Raw genomic sequence first — 19,305 nt, forward strand, 5'->3', positions numbered from 1 at the left:
CCAGACAGTCACTGTCAGCTAACTTTGATATCATTGTCAACACAAACTGAGCAGTCAGCTTCCAGTTACTGTTCATACTTTGCTTTGGGGGTGTGACGTATCATACATGAGAAAGGTGTCATGTGTCACCACATCTGTGGTTGTTCTTTTTTCTCACATAAACTCTTTCAGGAATGCTGCCTGCTTACTTCCCCCTCTGTGCACATTGACTGAAATTGTTTGCACCATTTTACATTCACATTTTAAACTGAAAAGCTGTCACACGACTATGCATCCTTTATATAATAATCATGACCCAGTGAAGTTACAAAAAAGTTTGTAGTAATTTACACCTAGAATTAAAACACGTCAGGCTGCAGTTTGCTAGAATACAATGAATTATTTTATTGGCCTTACAGAAAAAAATCACTAGTTCCCTGTTTTCTACATGAGACGTGATCATTTGTATGACACACTTTTACCACGTTTCAACATTTGATAACGTGAGGAGAAACATGTGGAAAAGTTTTCACAGGGAATCTACATGAGCTTTGCACACTGATATGCACAATGTGAGTTTTTATACGTGATATTCATGTGGTTTTTTTTCCGTACGTTTTTTTTTAATACATTCAGTCAGACTTTGTGTATTTCTTTATATCAGTGCGGTCGTAACGGCTTTTACAGGTGCATTTTGTTTCTACACAGAAGAGCCATTTGCTGTTTGTTTTAGCAAAGAGAAAATAATGGAAGTACTTGTGTAAGATTGCAGTCTGAAGGGGCAGAGAAGGCATTAAGCCCTCATTGTGCTCTTCATGTAGAAAAGATCAGGGTCACTGATGGAAACATAGACAGCTGAGTCATGTCCTCTCGCAAGACTGTCCCAGAGGGACGACATCATAAGAAAGTGATGCACAAAGATTTTACTAACCACACCCAGGTAGCACGTTTTCACTCTTATCTCCCATCTCCTGATGGCTCTCGGCCATTTGTCAGATTTATTGCACTGAAATAGCATGTGAATTACCATCATGTTCCCCATCTTGCCTCGTGCCCCCCCTCCCTCTCCCCATACTATTATTACAACCTCCCTGGCCATTGTGTTTCCCTGTATTCTCAGCTTGACATTCCTTCACTGCTGGTGTGTGTGTGTGTGTGTGTGTGTGTGTGTGTGTGTGTGTGTGTGTGTGTGTGTGTGTGTGTGTGTGTTCCTTCATGACATGATAAGTTTTGCCTCCAGCTAACTCTCTGCTTGAGTCCTGCCCCGGCCGGTTTGTGCCAGTTACATGTCCCCATGCCACCTAAACCTCTGCTCATCCACCCTGCAGTCTCCAGAAGAAATTGCCTGGGCAGCTAATTATGACAGAACCACAGACAGCTGAGTCATGTCCTCTCGCAAGACTGTCCCAGAGGGACGACGTCATAAGAAAGTGATGCACAAACATTTTACTGCACAGCAAAAATAAAAATAAAACAACACCACTCATTTTCTAATAGAGATGCTTTAATAGCAATGATAGAAAATAGTTAAAGAGAAATAAAGTAAAAGCAAGCAGGGTTACAGAGTGACTCATGACACAGTACAAAGCTACACACACACAATGTCTGCACCGCTTCACAATATAATGCAATCAAATACATCCCGTGTACAGTTGAAACTGATGTTTAAATTACGTAGATTGAAATTACAGATTTAGATGTCAAGATGGGAAGAGGGGTGGAGAGGTGGAGAGTGGGCAAACAAATTGGGGAGGCGCAGGGGGAGGGGAAGGGATGGATTTGGAGGAGAAACTGAGAGGTGGAGAATATGGGAGGAGGAGTGAAGAAGTATAAACATGGCAAAGTGGGAGAAGTAGAAAAGCAAAGTGTCGAGGCACAGAGGGGGGGGTGGACGCCGTTCCACTGAAGGCACTGGATGTAAAAACTGTGAAGAACTCGCATCTCCGAAACCATTTAATGAGGTATCAACAGTCTGTAGTAAAAAAGACGTAGGCCGTTACATCCTTGTTAAAAAAAGAAAAGGACGGCTTCCTGAGCGTTAGCTGGAACCACATTACGTTTTTCACGAATGTTTTAGTAAAGAGGCAGTCCCATGAGTCGCACTAACTTTCCAAACCTTTGGAAAGGTGTCATTTATAATACATTGCATAAGAACGACATGCATAGTTAATACATTGGAATGGCACTTGTTGGTGTTGAATAAAAAGTGCATTGATGTAAGTGCTTTGGGGGTCTGTGCTCAATGTAAACGTCTGATTGGGAATCGTACGAAAATCTGAGGCGACACTCCTCTTAAAATATGCAACAGTACTGTACTTGGCATAGACATTTTTAATTCACTACACATGATTATCAAAAAGCAAAGAAATGACTAACTGAGAAGGTTTCGGGTCCACGTCGGAGGGGTTGTTGTAATGCTAGTGGAGAGCTCTGGCGCTCCATCGCGGCTTCGGTCAAACTGCAGAACATCTGATTTCTTTTTCAAATTGGATCTTTTGGACGGATTGTCGGTTATTTGCAAGTCAGCGAATCGGATCTGGTGTGTCCAGACTTCACCAGCCTTTATCTGTTTTGGTTGCTGTGGTAACGACGTACGCGTAGCTACGCTGGTTTCGTGGCTGTCAGTCTGAACGAGGCCTGTGAGTCGGCTACACAGATTAGGTTCTCAAAGACACAGTAGGCTACATACATGGTGTTCTGTTTGGACCTGGGGAACTGCATTGTTACTGGTCTTGGTTCTGTAAGTGCACTTTCTAGTGTTGCAGCGAGACCGTCGGCCTCAAAAAACTTCCTTGCAAAAGTTATTGAAAGGCACAAATTGGCTGTGGAAGTCAGGTTTAAATAACATTTGGGTTTGGTTTTTTTGCAATACTTGGGGCACTGCCACCAGATTAACTGGATGGAAACATCCTTCTAGCCACGCTGTGCCCGCCCATCGACCACGATTTGGAGATTGTTCTGCAGCATCATGAAAAGGTGTATTTCACCTCTGCCTGCAAACAGCAACAGAGATTTATTAGAAAACATGTCAGATCAGGGCAGTCAGTGATTTCCATACTTCATATCAAACGTGATCAAAAATACTGTACCTGAGAATATACCCGATATACCCCAAAACCACCACCACGACAACACAGGGAACGATCAACACAATCCAGTGGATGCGGGGAGTCACTATGAAGAGCACACAGTTCGTCAGTTAATACACAGAAAAACAGATAACGGTTTATTTTATGTCACCTGTCCAATGACAATTCTTACCTAATTTAAATTGAAATCTACACAACAAGGAGCCACGTAGGCCTCTTAGAAGAGAAGTTCAACATGTTGGTCGTGCACCTAGTCTATTGCATCAGCCCCGACTGGCCCTTATATCTGGTGCACGTGAGGATGATAGGTCAGATTGGGTGCTCACTTTCTTACTCTAAGTCTGAATCTAACTCTTAGCAAGAAAGCAAAAAGTGTATTTGTCCTTGGAAATGTTCATCTTGTGACCTTGTGTCAACTTCCATGTGTTAGACTGTAAGACTGTCAGACTCATCACACTTTTAAAAACCCACTTCCTGTCTGAATAGATTGTGTAGATAATACACACTTACCAGCTCCACTCTAACTGGGACTAAGAGGGGGTCATACTTACAAATGTCAAATAAACAGGGCTACGTGACCAGACAGCAATTAAATGGAAAGTGATATGAGGTGCATTCTTTACAATTTTTGCAACCGCAGTATTCACTCACTGTAAGATTATGTCATGTGTCCCTAATTCCTGTTTACTGATTAACTGAGTCTGAGACTTTATGCGTTCCAGCTCAGTTCAGATCACGTTTCACATCTGAGTCTTATCTGATTTTTAGGTAACCTCTTCTCCAATGTAACTCTGTTACAAATCTTATTTATAATTAGTTTCCTGTAGTTGTTTCTTACCTCCTTTCTTCTGATGCACAGTCTTTTCAATGCAGGTGGCTGGAAAAAAGAAGACACTCTTACATCAGAACACTGATTCAAGTAAAATATATTTAACGTCAAAATAAAGAAAGAAAACTAAACATTAAGATGGAAATGGAAATAAATACAGTGTACAGTGTTTCCCTTGGGGCAGACAGCCATCCCGCCCCGCTTATCGCTTAAACTTTAGGCTTTTACTCCACGTTTTTTACAGTCATGTAACGAGTGTAGTTCATCAACTTGGGTGACGTTCACCTGTGTCTACCTTCTGTGTCTCTGTGTTAGCAAAGCACAGCCCCCGCCCTTCATTAAAAACACAGACCCGCAGCAGAGCAGAGAAACACACAAATTAGTGCGACTTTCAGTGACAGAAAAACACATGAGCGAGTCACACACTGAGCTGAAATGAAACAGGTGTGCAGCAAATAAGTAAACATAACTGCAGGCCCGCCCTACCAAGACAATGGTATGGGAAACACATTATAAACTACCTGTGACATGATAAGAAAACAGATACTTACTGGAACAGTTCACAGTGTATTCATATCCCTGAGCAGAAATAAAAGAAGAGATGATTGTTAAGCAGAATGATGCTTTCGGGCTCCCCACTTCGGCTGAAATGCCACGTGTCGGGTTAAAAGTAATTGAAGAGGAATCTAAAACTCATTATCTCTCATAATCTCCCTCACAATCAATAGGGATTAGACTGCAACTCTCCACATTAACATGTCATGTTCACACTTTTACCTCCAAGTCGCAATGACGCCTGTAAATGATGTTCGACAGGCATTCGGAGGTCAGAAGAGACGTGTTGTTCTTGTTCACCACCTCTTTTAGATGCCCCTCCTGATGCGCCAGCACACGTTCCTAAAGTCAACAGGTGGAAGATGACAAAATCACAGCAGCAACGCAATCAAAATCAGAAATTAAGATTGAATAGAGAGTGACCTCCAGAAACACTGAAATCAAAAGATCTACATTTAAAACAAGCTCATGAATCACATGAAAATGGTCTGAACTCGTATAGCACTTTTTTACAAGCGCTTTACAGTTTGCCACCCATTCACCCACTCACACACAAATGTTAGGGTTTCATTATCTTACCCAAAGACACTTTGGCATGTGGACAGGAGGACCACGGGATCAAAACATTTTTTGAAAGATTTACCTGCAATTCATCTGTGTGACTCAGTATTTGTCAAGCACATGACTGCAACTGCAAACGTGTGTCACATACTACCCAGGCAACGTCAACATTATTCGTTTCACTGTCTTGCTTTTCCTCCTGCGTCACGTCAAAATGTTTGTCATGAGAAACGTTTATCTAAGATGGTGTTGTGCCCTGGGATTTTTAAAATTTAGAGACGCCTCATGTCAGAAAAACAAATAATCTGAAAAGGCTAAACTGAGCACCTCTGGCTTGTGTGACTTACGTGGCTGTCGCTCCACGAGTACGTGCAGTCGGTTCCCTCGAGCTTGGGGATGCTATAACAGGTCCCTCCAGGCTCCTCAGTGACATTGCAAGGAATGTCCTGTGCAAAGTAGAGCTGTACTACTACAGCTGGGAAAGACAAGACAAAAACATCAGCAGAAGCGTGATTTGGCCGTGGCCTTTATTCCAGGTATAATACTGCAATGATCACACCGGCTGTCCTCCCAGGTCAAATGTGACCCTGCTGGTTTGACTGCTTGTAAGGCATAATGGAAAATTCGGACACATTTGACCCGGGAGGACAGCCGGTGTGATTATTTGCTATTATTTGCTGCCATTGGAAAATATGAAATGGTTTCAAAAAAAGATTTCTGACCAAGATATGACAGATACCACTCCGTGATAATCCATCAATAAATTGACGTGCCCCACCCTGACATTTATCTGGAGCAATGTTAATCTTACACAAACTGATGCCACTGGGTCAGAGTGCTGTTAATCCTGGTTTATAAATTTGACAATGCTCCCTACTCAAGACTCCCATCATCATATTAAGTAATCCGCTAGTTGGCTTACTGTGTTACTTAAGTGGACTCCATGGAAATCAGTTATTCAACACAAAATGAGTTTCAGTCACACCGCACTGCACCAGAGCCTCAAAATCGTGCCCAAAGTTTTCTTAGCTGCTTTGACTTCATACCAAAGATTTCCCATGGCTTTTAATCTTCCCTGCGCCACCTCATGGAGAATCATTTTATTTTACAGAAATGGCCCATGCGCTTCTGTCTGGTGCGGAGTCACTGTAAAGCCCGAGAGGTCTGACCTGGTTCACTTTTACGCACGATCTGGTGTTCCCTGCTGCTACCATCACTTTAGAGAGTTTAATTTCCAGTATTAGTTCATTCATTGCGTTAATTAATGCGCCCTGCATGTTTCCTCGTTTGTGATTTGCTCAATTTACTTTAATCTCTTGGGGGAAGTTGCATTTGTTTTAATTGTCTGATGTTTGCGGAGAACTGGTTTGTACAGGACATAACTGTACAAGCCTATAGGCTATAAATGAAGTTGGTCTGTCCTAACCTGAAGCTGCAGACTCTCGGAGAGTGATGCACCATCACAGAAGAAACGCTATGGCTCAACAATAAATATAATAATAATAAAAAACAGACATCCAATAAATTAGTCCTCGAGTAGCGTGTTGTACAGCTTGGATTAACGCAACCTATTTCCTCTAAAAGGAGGAACAGAGAAGGATGCTTCAGTTGTGACTCATCTGATGCAATAACCTACATATCTCTCCGGTGTACATCAGATAAACCACTGCACACAGATAACTCACTCTAATCTATTTGCGGGCTATGTCGCTATAATTATTCAATAAAAATTTACAGTAAACTTACCAGAGATCAACAGGTGACATGTAAACTGCGTCATCCTGGCAAAACAAAAACCTGCTCCGTGCATAGCGATGAACTCCAGCTGCCGATGAATGAATGGCCGTATGCCGCTTGTCTTTCTCAGAGTTCAGTGTATTTCCAGCTTGAAAGGAAGCTACGAGGACGTCTACCTGCTACCGTTCTCCTTCATCCACGAAACGCGTCACTTCTGATAAAGACAGCCGCACTCGAGCCTTTCAGAGGAAAGCTGCGGTCTAGGGGCACGTGCCCACTCACCCCTGTCAGTCTCCTCCTTGTTCCCACTGAAACAACATGCTGATAATGATAAATCTATTGTCTTTGACTCGGCTACCACCTGCTGTTCTCGTTAGGTGCTGACAGGCATAAAGTGTATTATAACTGGTATCTGTCATATTTTAGTCAGAATTTTTTTTGAAACCATTTCAGATTTCCAATGGAAAATTAATCAAAATTACTGATAAATGTCAGCAGCTTACTGTATTGTGTCCTGTTACAGAGTACTGTTCTTTTCCTTTACATAACTCTGAAGTAAAAAAAAAAAGTTGTGTTGCCTGATTTGAGCAGTTGTTGATGAAGTAATTTCACTTGTTTTCTCATTGTAAAGTTGTTCATAAAGTAATTCCACCTGTTATCTAATTGTAAAGTTGTTCAATAAATAATTCCACCTAATTTCTAATTGCAAATTTGTCATTTAAAACTTGTATTCCATATTTTGTGTAACATTTTGCCCCTGATATCTGCAGAATGCCAAAGACGGGTCAACCAGACTCCTACTGGGCAGGTGTCATGCTCCTGTACGCCCAGGGGAAGTTTACTTTCTCCACAGGCAAGAGACCAGGGATGAGGAGATGGAGGGCTGTCGTTGAACGCTTTGACTCCTGTCCTTTGACTCCTGTGTTCAATCAGTTTGTCAGAAACTTTGACATCTTTGGCAAACGGATTGATTTTAAACGTGGATATCATGAGGTAGGTGGTGATATTTAATTGATTCAACCTGTGCTAGGGTTTTATTAACTATATTAACTGAAATATTTCCACCGGAAAATGCGTTGTTTTCTTATTGGTTGTGCTTAAATTGTTTCACAGCGTGAATTCAAAATTCAGTACATGTGTTGTCAGGCTGAGTAAAAATGTGAACTCTTTTCTCCCAGTCAACTGAGCAGCCGGAGTCCACGGCAAGAACCTCGCAAAGCCGTGAGAGTCAGCCGGGCGGTTCCAGAGCTGGAGGCCAGATGCCACCACACCGCTCCACAGGGCACCTCAGCAACCAACGAGCCCGCTGGACAGACCACTTCAGGGACTCCTTCAGCATCAGCGACGCCGGACACACTCGCATGCTGTTTGTGTAGCAGAGTAGTGAGTAGTGAGGATTACTCTCAGCACTTGTCTGACTTCCACGTTGAAGAGTGCCGTGAGCAGTGTGGTGTGAAGGTCTGGGGGGCAATTGGACTGATACAGCACATAGAGACAGTCCATGTTTTTGCGAGTCCTGCAGATCTGAACACTTCAATTGTGGATCCACCTGCTGCTACTCCTACAGCATCACTGGCTCACAATACTGCTGTACAAGGCCCACTTTACATCACAGGTACCACACAACCCACAAGCGCCACACACACATGTAATACTGAATAATAAGATGGGATACTGATCTTTTCATCCATGCACAGACTGTTCATGACTCACGGCCAGGCTGCCCACAGACCTGATGCGAACAGGATCGCTGAGTGTGTCGCGTTCAGACTTTTTAAAGAGTTTAGGGAAGCCAGAAATCAGCCAAAAGACTCGAAGGGAAAAAACTTTTGGCAATCCGCAGTCAATTGTTATGACATACTGTCATATTAAACAGCTCATGGAAGACTGCAGAGAGATACTGGAACAGACCAACCTGGTGCTGGTGACAGTAAACAACACCAGTGTCCTTCTGGTAAGTTATTTTTTGTGCTCCATTTCTTCAAACTTATTTTTAAATTATACAAACAATCATAACAAACAGTGGGTCAATTATTACAGCAGACTGAAAAAAACACCAATTTTTCTCCAGGCTACATGATCGACAAAAAAGAACCGATCGTGATACCTCGCTTCAAGGAGTACAGCTTCCCCAGCAGGTCAATTTGGCTGAGGAATCCGTCCTGGAGGCCAGGGACCTCCCATCTGAGCCCGTGCAATATGGACACGCAACCACAGAATTCAAGGAACCTGAAAACCGTGAGGGTGAGGCAGTGAGTCGCAGACGCAACAGACCCAGACCAGTGTCTGCTACTGCACAGAGATTCTGGAGGAGCTGCACCACATTTGATTGATTGATGAAAACACCCAATCTACAAAGTCTAAATGTCAAAAGTTGTTTATTGTGTGTGTATGAGTGCTCGTCGTATGATGGACTATCAGTGTGTGATAGTGTGATAATGCTTGCCCGATGTGTTCATTGTGGTTTCTTTGGAGTTCTCCGTGTAACCACACCCAGGTAGCACATTTTCACTCTTATCTCCCATCTCCTGATGGCTGGCGGCCATTTGTCAGATTTATTGCATGTTCCCTGTCTTGCCTCGTGCTCCCCTCCCCTCTCCCCATACTATTCCTACACCCCCCTCTCCCTCTCCCCATGGTATAAATACTTATAAACCTCCCTGGCCATTGTGTTTCCCAGTATTATCAGCTTGACATTCCTTCACTGCTGGTGTGTGTGTGTGTGTGTGTGTGTGTGTGTGTGTGTTCCTTCATGACATGATCAGTTTTGCCTCCAGCTAAGAGAAAATAATGGAAGTACTTGTGTAAGATTGCAGTCTGAAGGGGCAGAGAAGGCATAAAGCCCTCATTGTGCTCTTCATGTAGGAAAGATCAGGGTCACTGATGGAAACATAAACAGCTGAGTCATGTCCTCTCCCAAGACTGTCCCAGAGGGATGACATCATAAGAAAGTGACTCACAAAGATTTTAATAACCACATGACATAAGTTTTGCCTCCAGCTAACTCTCTGCTTGTGTCCTGCCCCGGCCGGTTTGTGCCAGTTACATGTCCCCATGCCACCTAAGCCTCTGCTCATCCACCCTGCAGTCTCCAGAAGAAATTGCCTGGGCAGCTAATTATGACAGAACCACAGACAGCTGAGTCATGTCCTCTCGCAAGACTGTCGCAGAGGGATGACGTCATAAGAAAGTGATGCACAAACATTTTACTGCACAGCAAAAATAAAAATAAAACAACACCACTCATTTTCTAATAGAGATGCTTTAATAGCAATGATAGAAAATAGTTAAAGAGAAATAAAGTCAAAGCAAGCAGGGTTACAGAGTGACTTGTGATACAGTACAAAGCTACACACACACAATGTCTGCACCGCTTCACAATATAATGCAATCAAGTACATCCCGTGTACAGTTGAAACTGATGTTTAAATTACGTAGATTGAAATTACAGATTCAGATGTCAAGATGGGAAGAGGGGTGGAGAGGTGGAGAGTGGGCAACCAAATTGGGGAGGCGCAGGGGGAGGGGAAGGGATGGATGTGGAGGAGAAACTGAGAGGTGGAAAAGTGTAAAGTGGCAAGATGGGAGGAGGGGTGGAGAAGTGTAAACTTGGCAAAGTGGGAGGAGGGGTATAGAAGTGGAAAAGCAAAGTGTAGAGGCACGGGGGAGGGCGGGGTGGAGACCAGTGTGGAGGAGAAAAAAAAGTCTCAATGTCAAGTTTTGATCCTAAACTTCCAAATCTGACGAGATAAAAACATCAGTTTCACTTCAACAGGACAAACTACGTTCACAAAATACTGTTTAGAATTTAATTAATTTAAACTCGTATTTATTTATAAGTCTTATCATTATCAAACATTTAGTAAAAAAAAACATGAATACACCTGTGTATAGGTGTATATTCATCGTGATAATTAAGACATAGAGCTGTGTTTTAAATAAATCGATTTCCACCAAAATAATACAATACGATTAATAAAATCATCTGATCCAAATATGTGCCTTTTTTTTTTAGTGGCTTTAAACTGTGGACGCATGAAGCTTTAGTCACGCTAATCTACCGTGAACCGACCACGACGTCTGAGAGAAAATGATCGTGGTGGACGCCGTTCCACTGAAGGCACTGGATGTAAAAACTGTGAAGAACTCGCATCTCCGAAACCATTTAATGAGGTATCAACAGTCTGTAGTAAAAAAGACGTAGGCCGTTACATCCTTGTTAAAAAAGAAAAGGACGGCTTCCTGAGCGTTAGCTGGAACCACATTACGTTTTTCACGAATGTTTTAGTAAAGAGGCAGTCCCATGAGTCGCACTAACTTTCCAAACCTTTGGAAAGGTGTCCTTTATAATACATTGCATAAGAACGACATGCATAGTTAATACATTGGAATGGCACTTGTTGGTGTTGAATAAAAAGTGCATTGATGTAAGTGCTTTGGGGGTCTGTGCTCAATGTAAACGTCTGATTGGGAATCGTACGAAAATCTGAGGCGACACTCCTCTTAAAATATGTAACAGTGCTGTACTTGGCATAGACATTTTTAATTCGCTACACATGATTATCAAAAAGCAAAGAAATGACTAACTGAGAAGGTTTCGGGTCCACGTCGGAGGGGTTGTTGTAATGCTAGTGGAGAGCTCTGGCGCCCCATCGCGGCTTCGGTCAAACTGCAGAACATCTGATTTCTTTTTCAAATCGGATCTTTTGGACGGATTGTCGGTTATTTGCAAGTCAGCGAATCGGATCTGGTGTGTCCAGACTTCACCAGCCTTTATCTGTTTTGGTTGCTGTGGTAACGACATACGCGTAGCTACGCTGGTTTCGTGGCTGTCAGTCTGAACGAGGCCTGTGAGTCTGCAACACAGATTAGGTTCTCAAAGACACAGTAGGCTACATACATGGTGTTCTGTTTGGACCTGGGGAACTGCATTGTTACTGGTCTTGGTTCTGTAAGTGCACTTTCTAGTGTTGCAGAGAGACCGTCGGCCTCAAAATCCTTCCTTGCAAAAGTTATTGAAAAGCACAAATTGGCTGTGGAAGTCAGGTTTCAATAACATTTGGGTTTGTTTTTTTTGCAAGACAAAGTTTAGTAACCGAACTGAAATGCTGCTTTATAAAACATAACGGAAAGCTGAGACGGTTGCTGGTGTTTGAGAAGAAACAAAAGTTTGCCACTGAGTCTGAGCTTAAACAGGACATCAGGACAAACTGGAGGAATGTTCAGAAGAAGCAGTAGATTATTGTTAAGAATATTTGAATGCAGAGTGAGAACAGCTTTGAGTTTTAGCGTCAATGTAGAAGTACTATTGAAACAGTAAAGTGAAGCTTGCACGTGGATTCCACCGAGCACGGGTCTGTGACTTTATGACTCCGCAGGTAAACTGAATGATTTTGCAACTATAATTTACATACAGTGCATTTTTGTGTCCTACTTGAAAGAGCAGTGAATAGTTAGACGTTGATGTAGTGATGTGATGTACGACCAGGAGCCGCAGTGTGGTATTTTAAAAACCGGTGTGCTCCTGCGCAACTTCCGTCAAAAATGCACTCCACGTTTATTTTCGGCAAAGCGGAACACGGTGGTTCGGACGCGCGCTGCTCGCGTCTGGTGGTTTAAAAAGCTTTGTAAAATAGCAGCGATCAGCTACTGGTGGCCGTGTCGGAGCCGGAACAAGACACAGCCAGTCCCGGTGGAAGCCGAGCCTTTATACAGCAAAGGCAGTTGACTAATAAAATGGATATATTGAATATACTTGGGGCACTGCCACCAGATTAACTGGATGGAAACATCCTTCTAGCCACGCTATGCCCAGCCCCTGCTGCCTCCGGCGTGGTCGACGCCCCGCCTCCGGCTCCTGCTGCCTCCGGCTCCTGCTGCCTCCGGCTCCTGCTGCCTCCGGCGGGGTCGTCGCCCCACCTACGGCTCCTGCTGCCTCCGACGTGGTCGACGCCCCGCCACCGGCCCCTGCTGCCTCTGTCGCGGTCGACGCCCCGCCTCCGGCTCCTGCTGCCTCCAACGCGGTCGTCGCCCCGCCTCCGGCTCCGTCCTCCTGGGAGGTCGACGCCCCGCCTCCGGCTCCTGCTGCCTCTGTCGCGGTCGACGCCCCGCCTCCGGCTCCTGCTGCCTCTGTCGCGGTCGACGCCCCGCCTCCGGCTCCTGCTGCCTCCAACGCGGTCGTCGCCCCGCCTCCGGCTCCGTCCTCCTGGGAGGTCGACGCCCCGCCTCCGGCTCCACGACTTGGAGATTGTTCTGCAGCATCATGAAAAGGAGTATTTCACCTCTGCGTGCAAACAACAACAGAGATTTATTAGAAAACATGTCAGATCAGGGCAGTCAGTGATTTCCATACTTCATATCAAATGCGATTAACAATACTGTACCTGCGAATGGCCAGAATGAAAGCGCGTGGCCCATTATACCCCAGAACCCAAACCACGAAAACGATCAACACACTCCAGTGGTTGCGGGGAGTCGCTATGAAGAGCACACAGTTCGTCAGTTAATACACAGAAAAACAGATAACGGTTTATTTTATGTCAATTCTTACCTAATTTAAATTGAAATCTACACAACAAGGAGCCACGTAGGCCTCTTAAAGAAGTTCAACATGTTGGTCGTGCACCTAGTCTATTGCATCAGCCCCGACTGGCCCTTATATCTGGTGCACGTGAGGGTGATAGGTCAGATTGGGTGCTCACTTTCTTACTCTAAATCTGAATCTAACTCTTAGCAAGAAAGCAAAAAGTGTATTTGTCCTTGGAAATGTTCATCTTGTGACCTTGTGTCAACTTCCATGTGTTAGACTGTAAGACTGTCAGACTCATCACACTTTTAAAAACCCACTTCCTGTCCTGAACAGATTGTGTAGATAATACACACTTACCAGCTCCACTCTAACTGGGACTAAGAGGGGGTCATACTTACAAATGTCAAATAAACAGGGCTACATGACTAGACAGCAATTAAATGGAAAGTGATATGAGGTGCATTCTTTACAATTTTTGCAACCGCAGTGTTCACTCACTGTAAGATTATGTCATGTGTCCCTAATTCCTGTTTACTGATTAACTGAGTCTGAGACTTTATGCGTTCCAGCTCAGTTCAGATCACGTTTCACATCTGAGTCTTATCTGATTTTTAGGTAACCTCTTCTCCAATGTAACTCTGTTACAAATCTTATTTATAATTAGTTTCCTGTAGTTGTTTCTGACCTCCTTTCTTCTGATGCACAGTCTTTTCAATGCAGGTGGCTGGAAAAAAGGAGACACTCTTACATCAGAACACTGATTCAAGTAAAATATATTTAACGTCAAAATAAATAAAGAAAACTAAACATTAAGATGGAAATGGAAATAAATACAGTGTACAGTGTTTCCCTTGGGGCAGACAGCCATCCCGCCCCGCTTATCGCTTAAACTTTAGGCTTTTACTCCACGTTTTTTACAGTCATGTAACGAGTGTAGTTCATCAACTTGGGTGACGTTCACCTGTGTCTACCTTCTGTGTCTCTGTGTTAGCAAAGCACAGACCCTTCATTAAAAACACAGACCCGCAGCAGAGCAGAGAAACACACAAATTAGTGCGACTTTCAGTGACAGAAAAACACATGAGCGAGTCACACACTGAGCTGAAATGAAACAGGTGTGCAGCAAGTAAGTAAACATAACTGCAGGCCCGCCCTCCCAAGACAATGGTATGGGAAACACATTATAAACTACCTGTGACGTGATAAGAAAACAGATACTTACTGAAACAGTTCACAGTGTATTCATATCCCTGAGCAGAAATAAAAGAAGAGATGATTGTTAAGCAGAATGATGCTTTCAGGCTCCCCACTTCGGCTGAAATGCCACGTGTCGGGTTAAAAGTAATTGAAGAGGAATCTAAAACTCATAATCTCTCATAATCTCCCTCACAATCAATAGGGATTAGACTGTAACTCTCCACATTAACATGCCATGTTCACACTTTTAGATGCCCCTCCTGATGCGCCAGCACACGTTCCTAAAGTCAACAGGTGGAAGATGACAAAATCACAGCAGCAACGCAATCAAAATCAGAAATTAAGATTGAATAGAGAGTGACCTCCAGAAACACTGGAATCAAAAGATCTACATTTAAAACAAGCTCATGAATCACATGAAAATGGTCTGAACTCGTACAGCACTTTTTTACAAGCGCTTTACAGTTTGCCACCCATTCACCTACTCATACACAAATGTTAGGGTTTCATTATCTTACCCAAAGACACTTTGGCATGTGGACAGGAGGACCAGGGGATCAAAACATTTTTTGAGAGATTTACCTGCAATTCATCTGTGTGACTCAGTATTTGTCAAGCACATGACTGCAACTGCAAACGTGTGTCACATACTACCCAGGCAACGTCAACATTATTCGTTTCACTGTCTTGCTTTTCGTCCTGCGTCACGTCAAAATGTTTGTCATGAGAAACGTTTATCTAAGATGGTGTTGTGCCCTGGGATTTTTAAAATTTAGAGACGCCTCATGTCAGAAAAACAAATAATCTGAAAAGGCTAAACTGAGCACCTCTGGCTTGTGTGACTTACGTTGCTGTCGCTCCACGAGTACGTGCAGTCGGTTCCCTCGAGCTTGGGGATGCTATAACGGGTCCCTCCAGGCTCCTGAGTGACATTGCAAGGAATGTCTTGTGCAAAGCAGAGCTGTACTACGACAGCTGGGAAAGACAAGACAAAAACATCAGCAGAAGCGTGATTTGGCCGTGGCCTTTATTCCAGGTATACAGTGGGTACGGAAAGTATTCAGACCCCTTTAAATTTTTCACTCTTTGTTTCATTGCAGCCATTTTCTAAAATCAAAAAAGTTCATTTTATTTCTCATTAATGTACACTCAGCACCCCATCTTGACAGAAAAAAACAGAAATGTAGAAATTTGTGCAAATTTATTAAAAAAGAAAAACTGAAATATCACATGGTCATAAGTATTCAGACCCTTTGCTGTGACATTCATATTTAACTCACATGCTGTCCATTTCTTCTTATCCTCCTTGAGATGGTTCTACTCTTTCATTGGAGTCCAGCTGTGTTTAATTAAACTGATTGGACTTGATTAGGAAAGGCACACACCTGTCTATATAAGACCTTACAGCTCACAGTGCATGTCAGAGCAAATGAGAATCATGAGGTCGAAGGAACTGTCCAAGGAGCTCAGAGACAGAATTGTGGCAAGGCACAGATCTGGCCAAGGTTACAAAATAATTTCTGCAGCACTCAAGGTTCCTAAGAGCACAGTGGCCTCCATAATCCTTAAATGGAAGAAGTTTGGGACGACCAGAACTCTTCCTAGACCTGGCCGTCCAGCCAAACTGAGCAATCGTGGGAGAAGAGCCTTGGTGAGAGAGGTAAAGAAGAACCCAAAGATCACTGTGGCTGAGCTCCAGAGATGCACTAGGGAGATGGGAGAAAGTTCCACAAAGTCAACTATCACTGCAGCCCTCCACCAGTCGGGGCTTTATGGCAGAGTGGCCCGACGGAAGCCTCTCCTCAGTGCAAGACATATGAAAGCCCGCATAGAGTTTGCCAAAAAACACATGAAGGACTCCCAGACTATGAGAAATAAGATTCTCTGGTCTGATGAGACCAAGATTGAACTTTTTGGCGTTAATTCTAAGCGGTATGTGTGGAGAAAACCAGGCACTGCTCATCACCTGCCCAATACAATCCCAACAGTGAAACATGGTGGTGGCAGCATCATGCTATGGGGGTGTTTTTCAGCTGCAGGGACAGGAAGACTGGTTGCAATTGAAGGAAAGATGAATGCGGCCAAGTACAGAGATATCCTGGAAGAAAACCTCTTCCAGAGTGCTCTGGACCTCAGACTGGGCCGAAGGTTCACCTTCCAACAAGACAATGACCCTAAGCACACAGCTAAAATAACAAATTTGACAATGCTCCCTACTCAAGACTCCCATCATCATATTAAGTAATCCGTTAGTTGGCTTACTGTGTTACTTAAGTATACTCCATGGAAATCAGTTATTCAACACAAAATGAGTTTCAGTCACACCGCACTGCACCAGAGCCTCGAAATTGTGCCCAAAGTTTTCTTAGCTGCTTTGACTTCATACCAAATATTTCCAATGGCTTTTAATCTTCCCTGCGCCACCTCCTGGAGAATCATTTTATTTTACAGAAATGGCCCATGCGCTTCTGTCTGGTGCGGAGTCACTGTAAAGCCCGAGAGGTCTGACCTGGTTCACTTTTACGCACGATCTGGTGTTCCCCGCTGCTACCATCACTTTAGAGAGTTTAATTTCCAGTATTAGTTCATTCATTGCGTTAATTAATGCGCCCTGCATGTTTCCTCGTTTGTGATTTGCTCAATTTACTTTAATCTCTTGGGGGAAGTTGCATTTGTTTTAATTGTCTGATGTTTGCGGAGAACTGGTTTGTACAGGACATAACTGTACAAGCCTATAGGCTATAAATGAAGTTGGTCTGTCCTAACCTGAAGCTGCAGACTCTCGGAGAGTGATGCACCATCACAGAAGAAATGCTATGGCTCAACAATAAATATAATAATAATTAAAAAAAGACATCCAATAAATTAGTCCTCGAGTAGCGTGTTGTAAAGCTTGGATTAATTAAACCTATTTGTGAATCCCCCCTCTAAAAGGAGGAACAGAGAGGGCAGCTTCAGTTGTGACTCATCTGATTCAATAACCTACATATCTCTCCGGTGTACATCAGATAAACCACTGCACACAGATAACTCACTCTAATCTATTTGCGGGCTATGTCGCTATAATTATTCAATAAAAAGTTCTAGTAAACTTACCGGAGATCAACAGGTGACATGTAAACTGCGTCATCCTGGCAAAACAAAAACCTGCTCCGTGCATAGCGATGAACTCCAGCTGCCGATGAATGAATGGCCGTATGCCGCATGTCTTTCTCAGGGTTCAGTGTATTTCCAGCTTGAAAGGAAGCTATGAGGACGTCTACCGGCTGCCGTTCTCCTTCATCCACGACACGCGTCCCTTCTGATAAGTGCAACGTCACTCGAGCCTTTTATAGGAAAGCTGCGGTCTTGGGGCACGTGCCCAGTCACCCCTGTCAGTCTCCTCCTTGTTTCCACTGAAACAACATGCTGATAATGATAAATCTATTGTCTTTGACTCGGCTACCACCTGCTGTTGTCGTTAGGTACTGACAGGCATAAAGTGTATTATAACTGGTATCTGTCATATTTTAGCCAGAATATTTTTTTTTTTTAAACCATTTCATATTTTCCAATGGAAAATTAATCAAAAATGTTTTTTTTCCCAAACCTCGTCATCCAACTTGATTCCAACTTACTGACACTGGTTTTACACTTTTTTTTTTTTTTTTAATTTTTTTAATTTATGGTCAATACACCTGACTTTCATTAAATTTGTTCTAATATTTGAGAAAAAAAAGTGAAAATTGTAAATTATTTTTATTATAATGGTAATAAAACTGTAATTTCTTGATGGATTATCACAGACTGGTATCTGTCATATTTAGGCAGTCCCATGAGTCACACTAACTTTCCAAACCTTTGGAAATACAGTTAATACACAGCTAATATTCGTGTTATTGTTTGTTTTACAAGTTAATATTCAGGTTATTGGTGGTTTAAAAAGTTAATATTCAGGTTATTGGTGGTTTAAAAAGTTAATATTCAGGTTATTGGTGGTTTTACAAGTTAATATTCAGGTTATTGTTTGTTTTACAAGTTAATATTCAGGTTATTGTTTGTTTTGTAAGTTCATCTTCAGGTTATTAGTAGTTTTACAAGTTGATATTCAGGTTATTATTGGTAAATTAGTGGCTATAAATGAAGTTGGCCTGTCCTTACCTGAACTGCAGACTCTCGGAGAGTGATGCACCATCACAGAAGAAACGCTATGGCTCAACAATAAAAATAATAACAATAATAATAATAATAATAAAAAACAGACATCCAATAAATTAGTCCTCGAGTAGCGTGTTGTTCAGCTTGGATTAATTAAACCTATTTGTGAATCCCCCCTCTAAAAGGAGGAACAGAGAGGGCAGCTTCAGTTGTGACTCATCTGATTCAATAACCTACATATCTCTCCGGTGTACATCAGATAAACCACTGCACACAGATAACTCACTCTAATCTATTTGCGGGCTATGTCGCTATAATTATTCAATAAAAAGTTCTAGTAAACTTACCAGAGATCAACAGGTGACATGTAAACTGCGTCATCCTGGCAAAACAAAAACCTGCTCCGTGCATAGCGATAAACTCCAGCTGCCGATGAATGAATGGCCGTATGCCGCTTGTCTTTCTCAGGGTTCAGTGTATTTCCAGCTTGAAAGGAAGCTATGAGGACGTCTACCGGCTGCCGTTCTCCTTCATCCACGACACGCGTCCCTTCTGATAAGTGCAACGTCACTCGAGCCTTTTATAGGAAAGCTGCGGTCTTGGGGCACGTGCCCAGTCACGCCTGTCAGTCTCCTCCTTGTTCCCACTGACAAGTCATGCTGATAATGATAAATCTATTGTCTTTGACTCGG

General features: G+C 43.0%; 1 protein-coding gene across 1 annotated transcript; it reads right to left on the reverse strand.

Moving 5' to 3' along the window:
* Nucleotides 1–10,060: 10,060 nt before the first annotated feature.
* Nucleotides 10,061–17,835, reverse strand: LOC138195123 (uncharacterized). The gene is made up of 6 exons (XM_069144209.1): nt 17,573–17,835; nt 15,324–15,451; nt 14,502–14,529; nt 13,965–14,003; nt 13,134–13,227; nt 10,061–13,033 (listed from the first exon to the last, which is right to left on the reverse strand). Exons 1-6 carry the CDS (start codon nt 17,634–17,636, stop codon nt 12,670–12,672), a joined length of 717 nt encoding a protein of 238 aa, XP_069000310.1. The 5' UTR covers nt 17,637–17,835; the 3' UTR covers nt 10,061–12,669.
* Nucleotides 17,836–19,305: the final 1,470 nt, after the last annotated feature.

The sequence above is a fragment of the Embiotoca jacksoni genome, unplaced genomic scaffold, assembly GCF_022577435.1.
Source record: "Embiotoca jacksoni isolate LCO1_2020_lvr unplaced genomic scaffold, fEmbJac1.0.p SCAF_12, whole genome shotgun sequence".
In the NCBI taxonomy this organism is placed as follows: Eukaryota; Metazoa; Chordata; class Actinopteri; family Embiotocidae; genus Embiotoca; species Embiotoca jacksoni.

What these genes read in the sequence shown, in the direction of transcription:
- LOC138195123 (XM_069144209.1), bottom strand. Translation starts at nt 17,636, where the DNA reads ATGCACGGAGCAGGTTTTTGTTTTGCCAGGATGACGCAGTTTACATGT. An exon ending in ATGTCACCTGTTGATCTCCG is followed by an intron (nt 15,452 to 17,572) that starts GTAAGTTTACTA and finishes TGTCTTTCCCAG; the next exon opens with CTGTCGTAGTACAGCTCTGC. An exon ending in TGTGCATCAGAAGAAAGGAG is followed by an intron (nt 13,228 to 13,964) that starts GTCAGAAACAAC and finishes TGCTCTTCATAG; the next exon opens with CGACTCCCCGCAACCACTGG.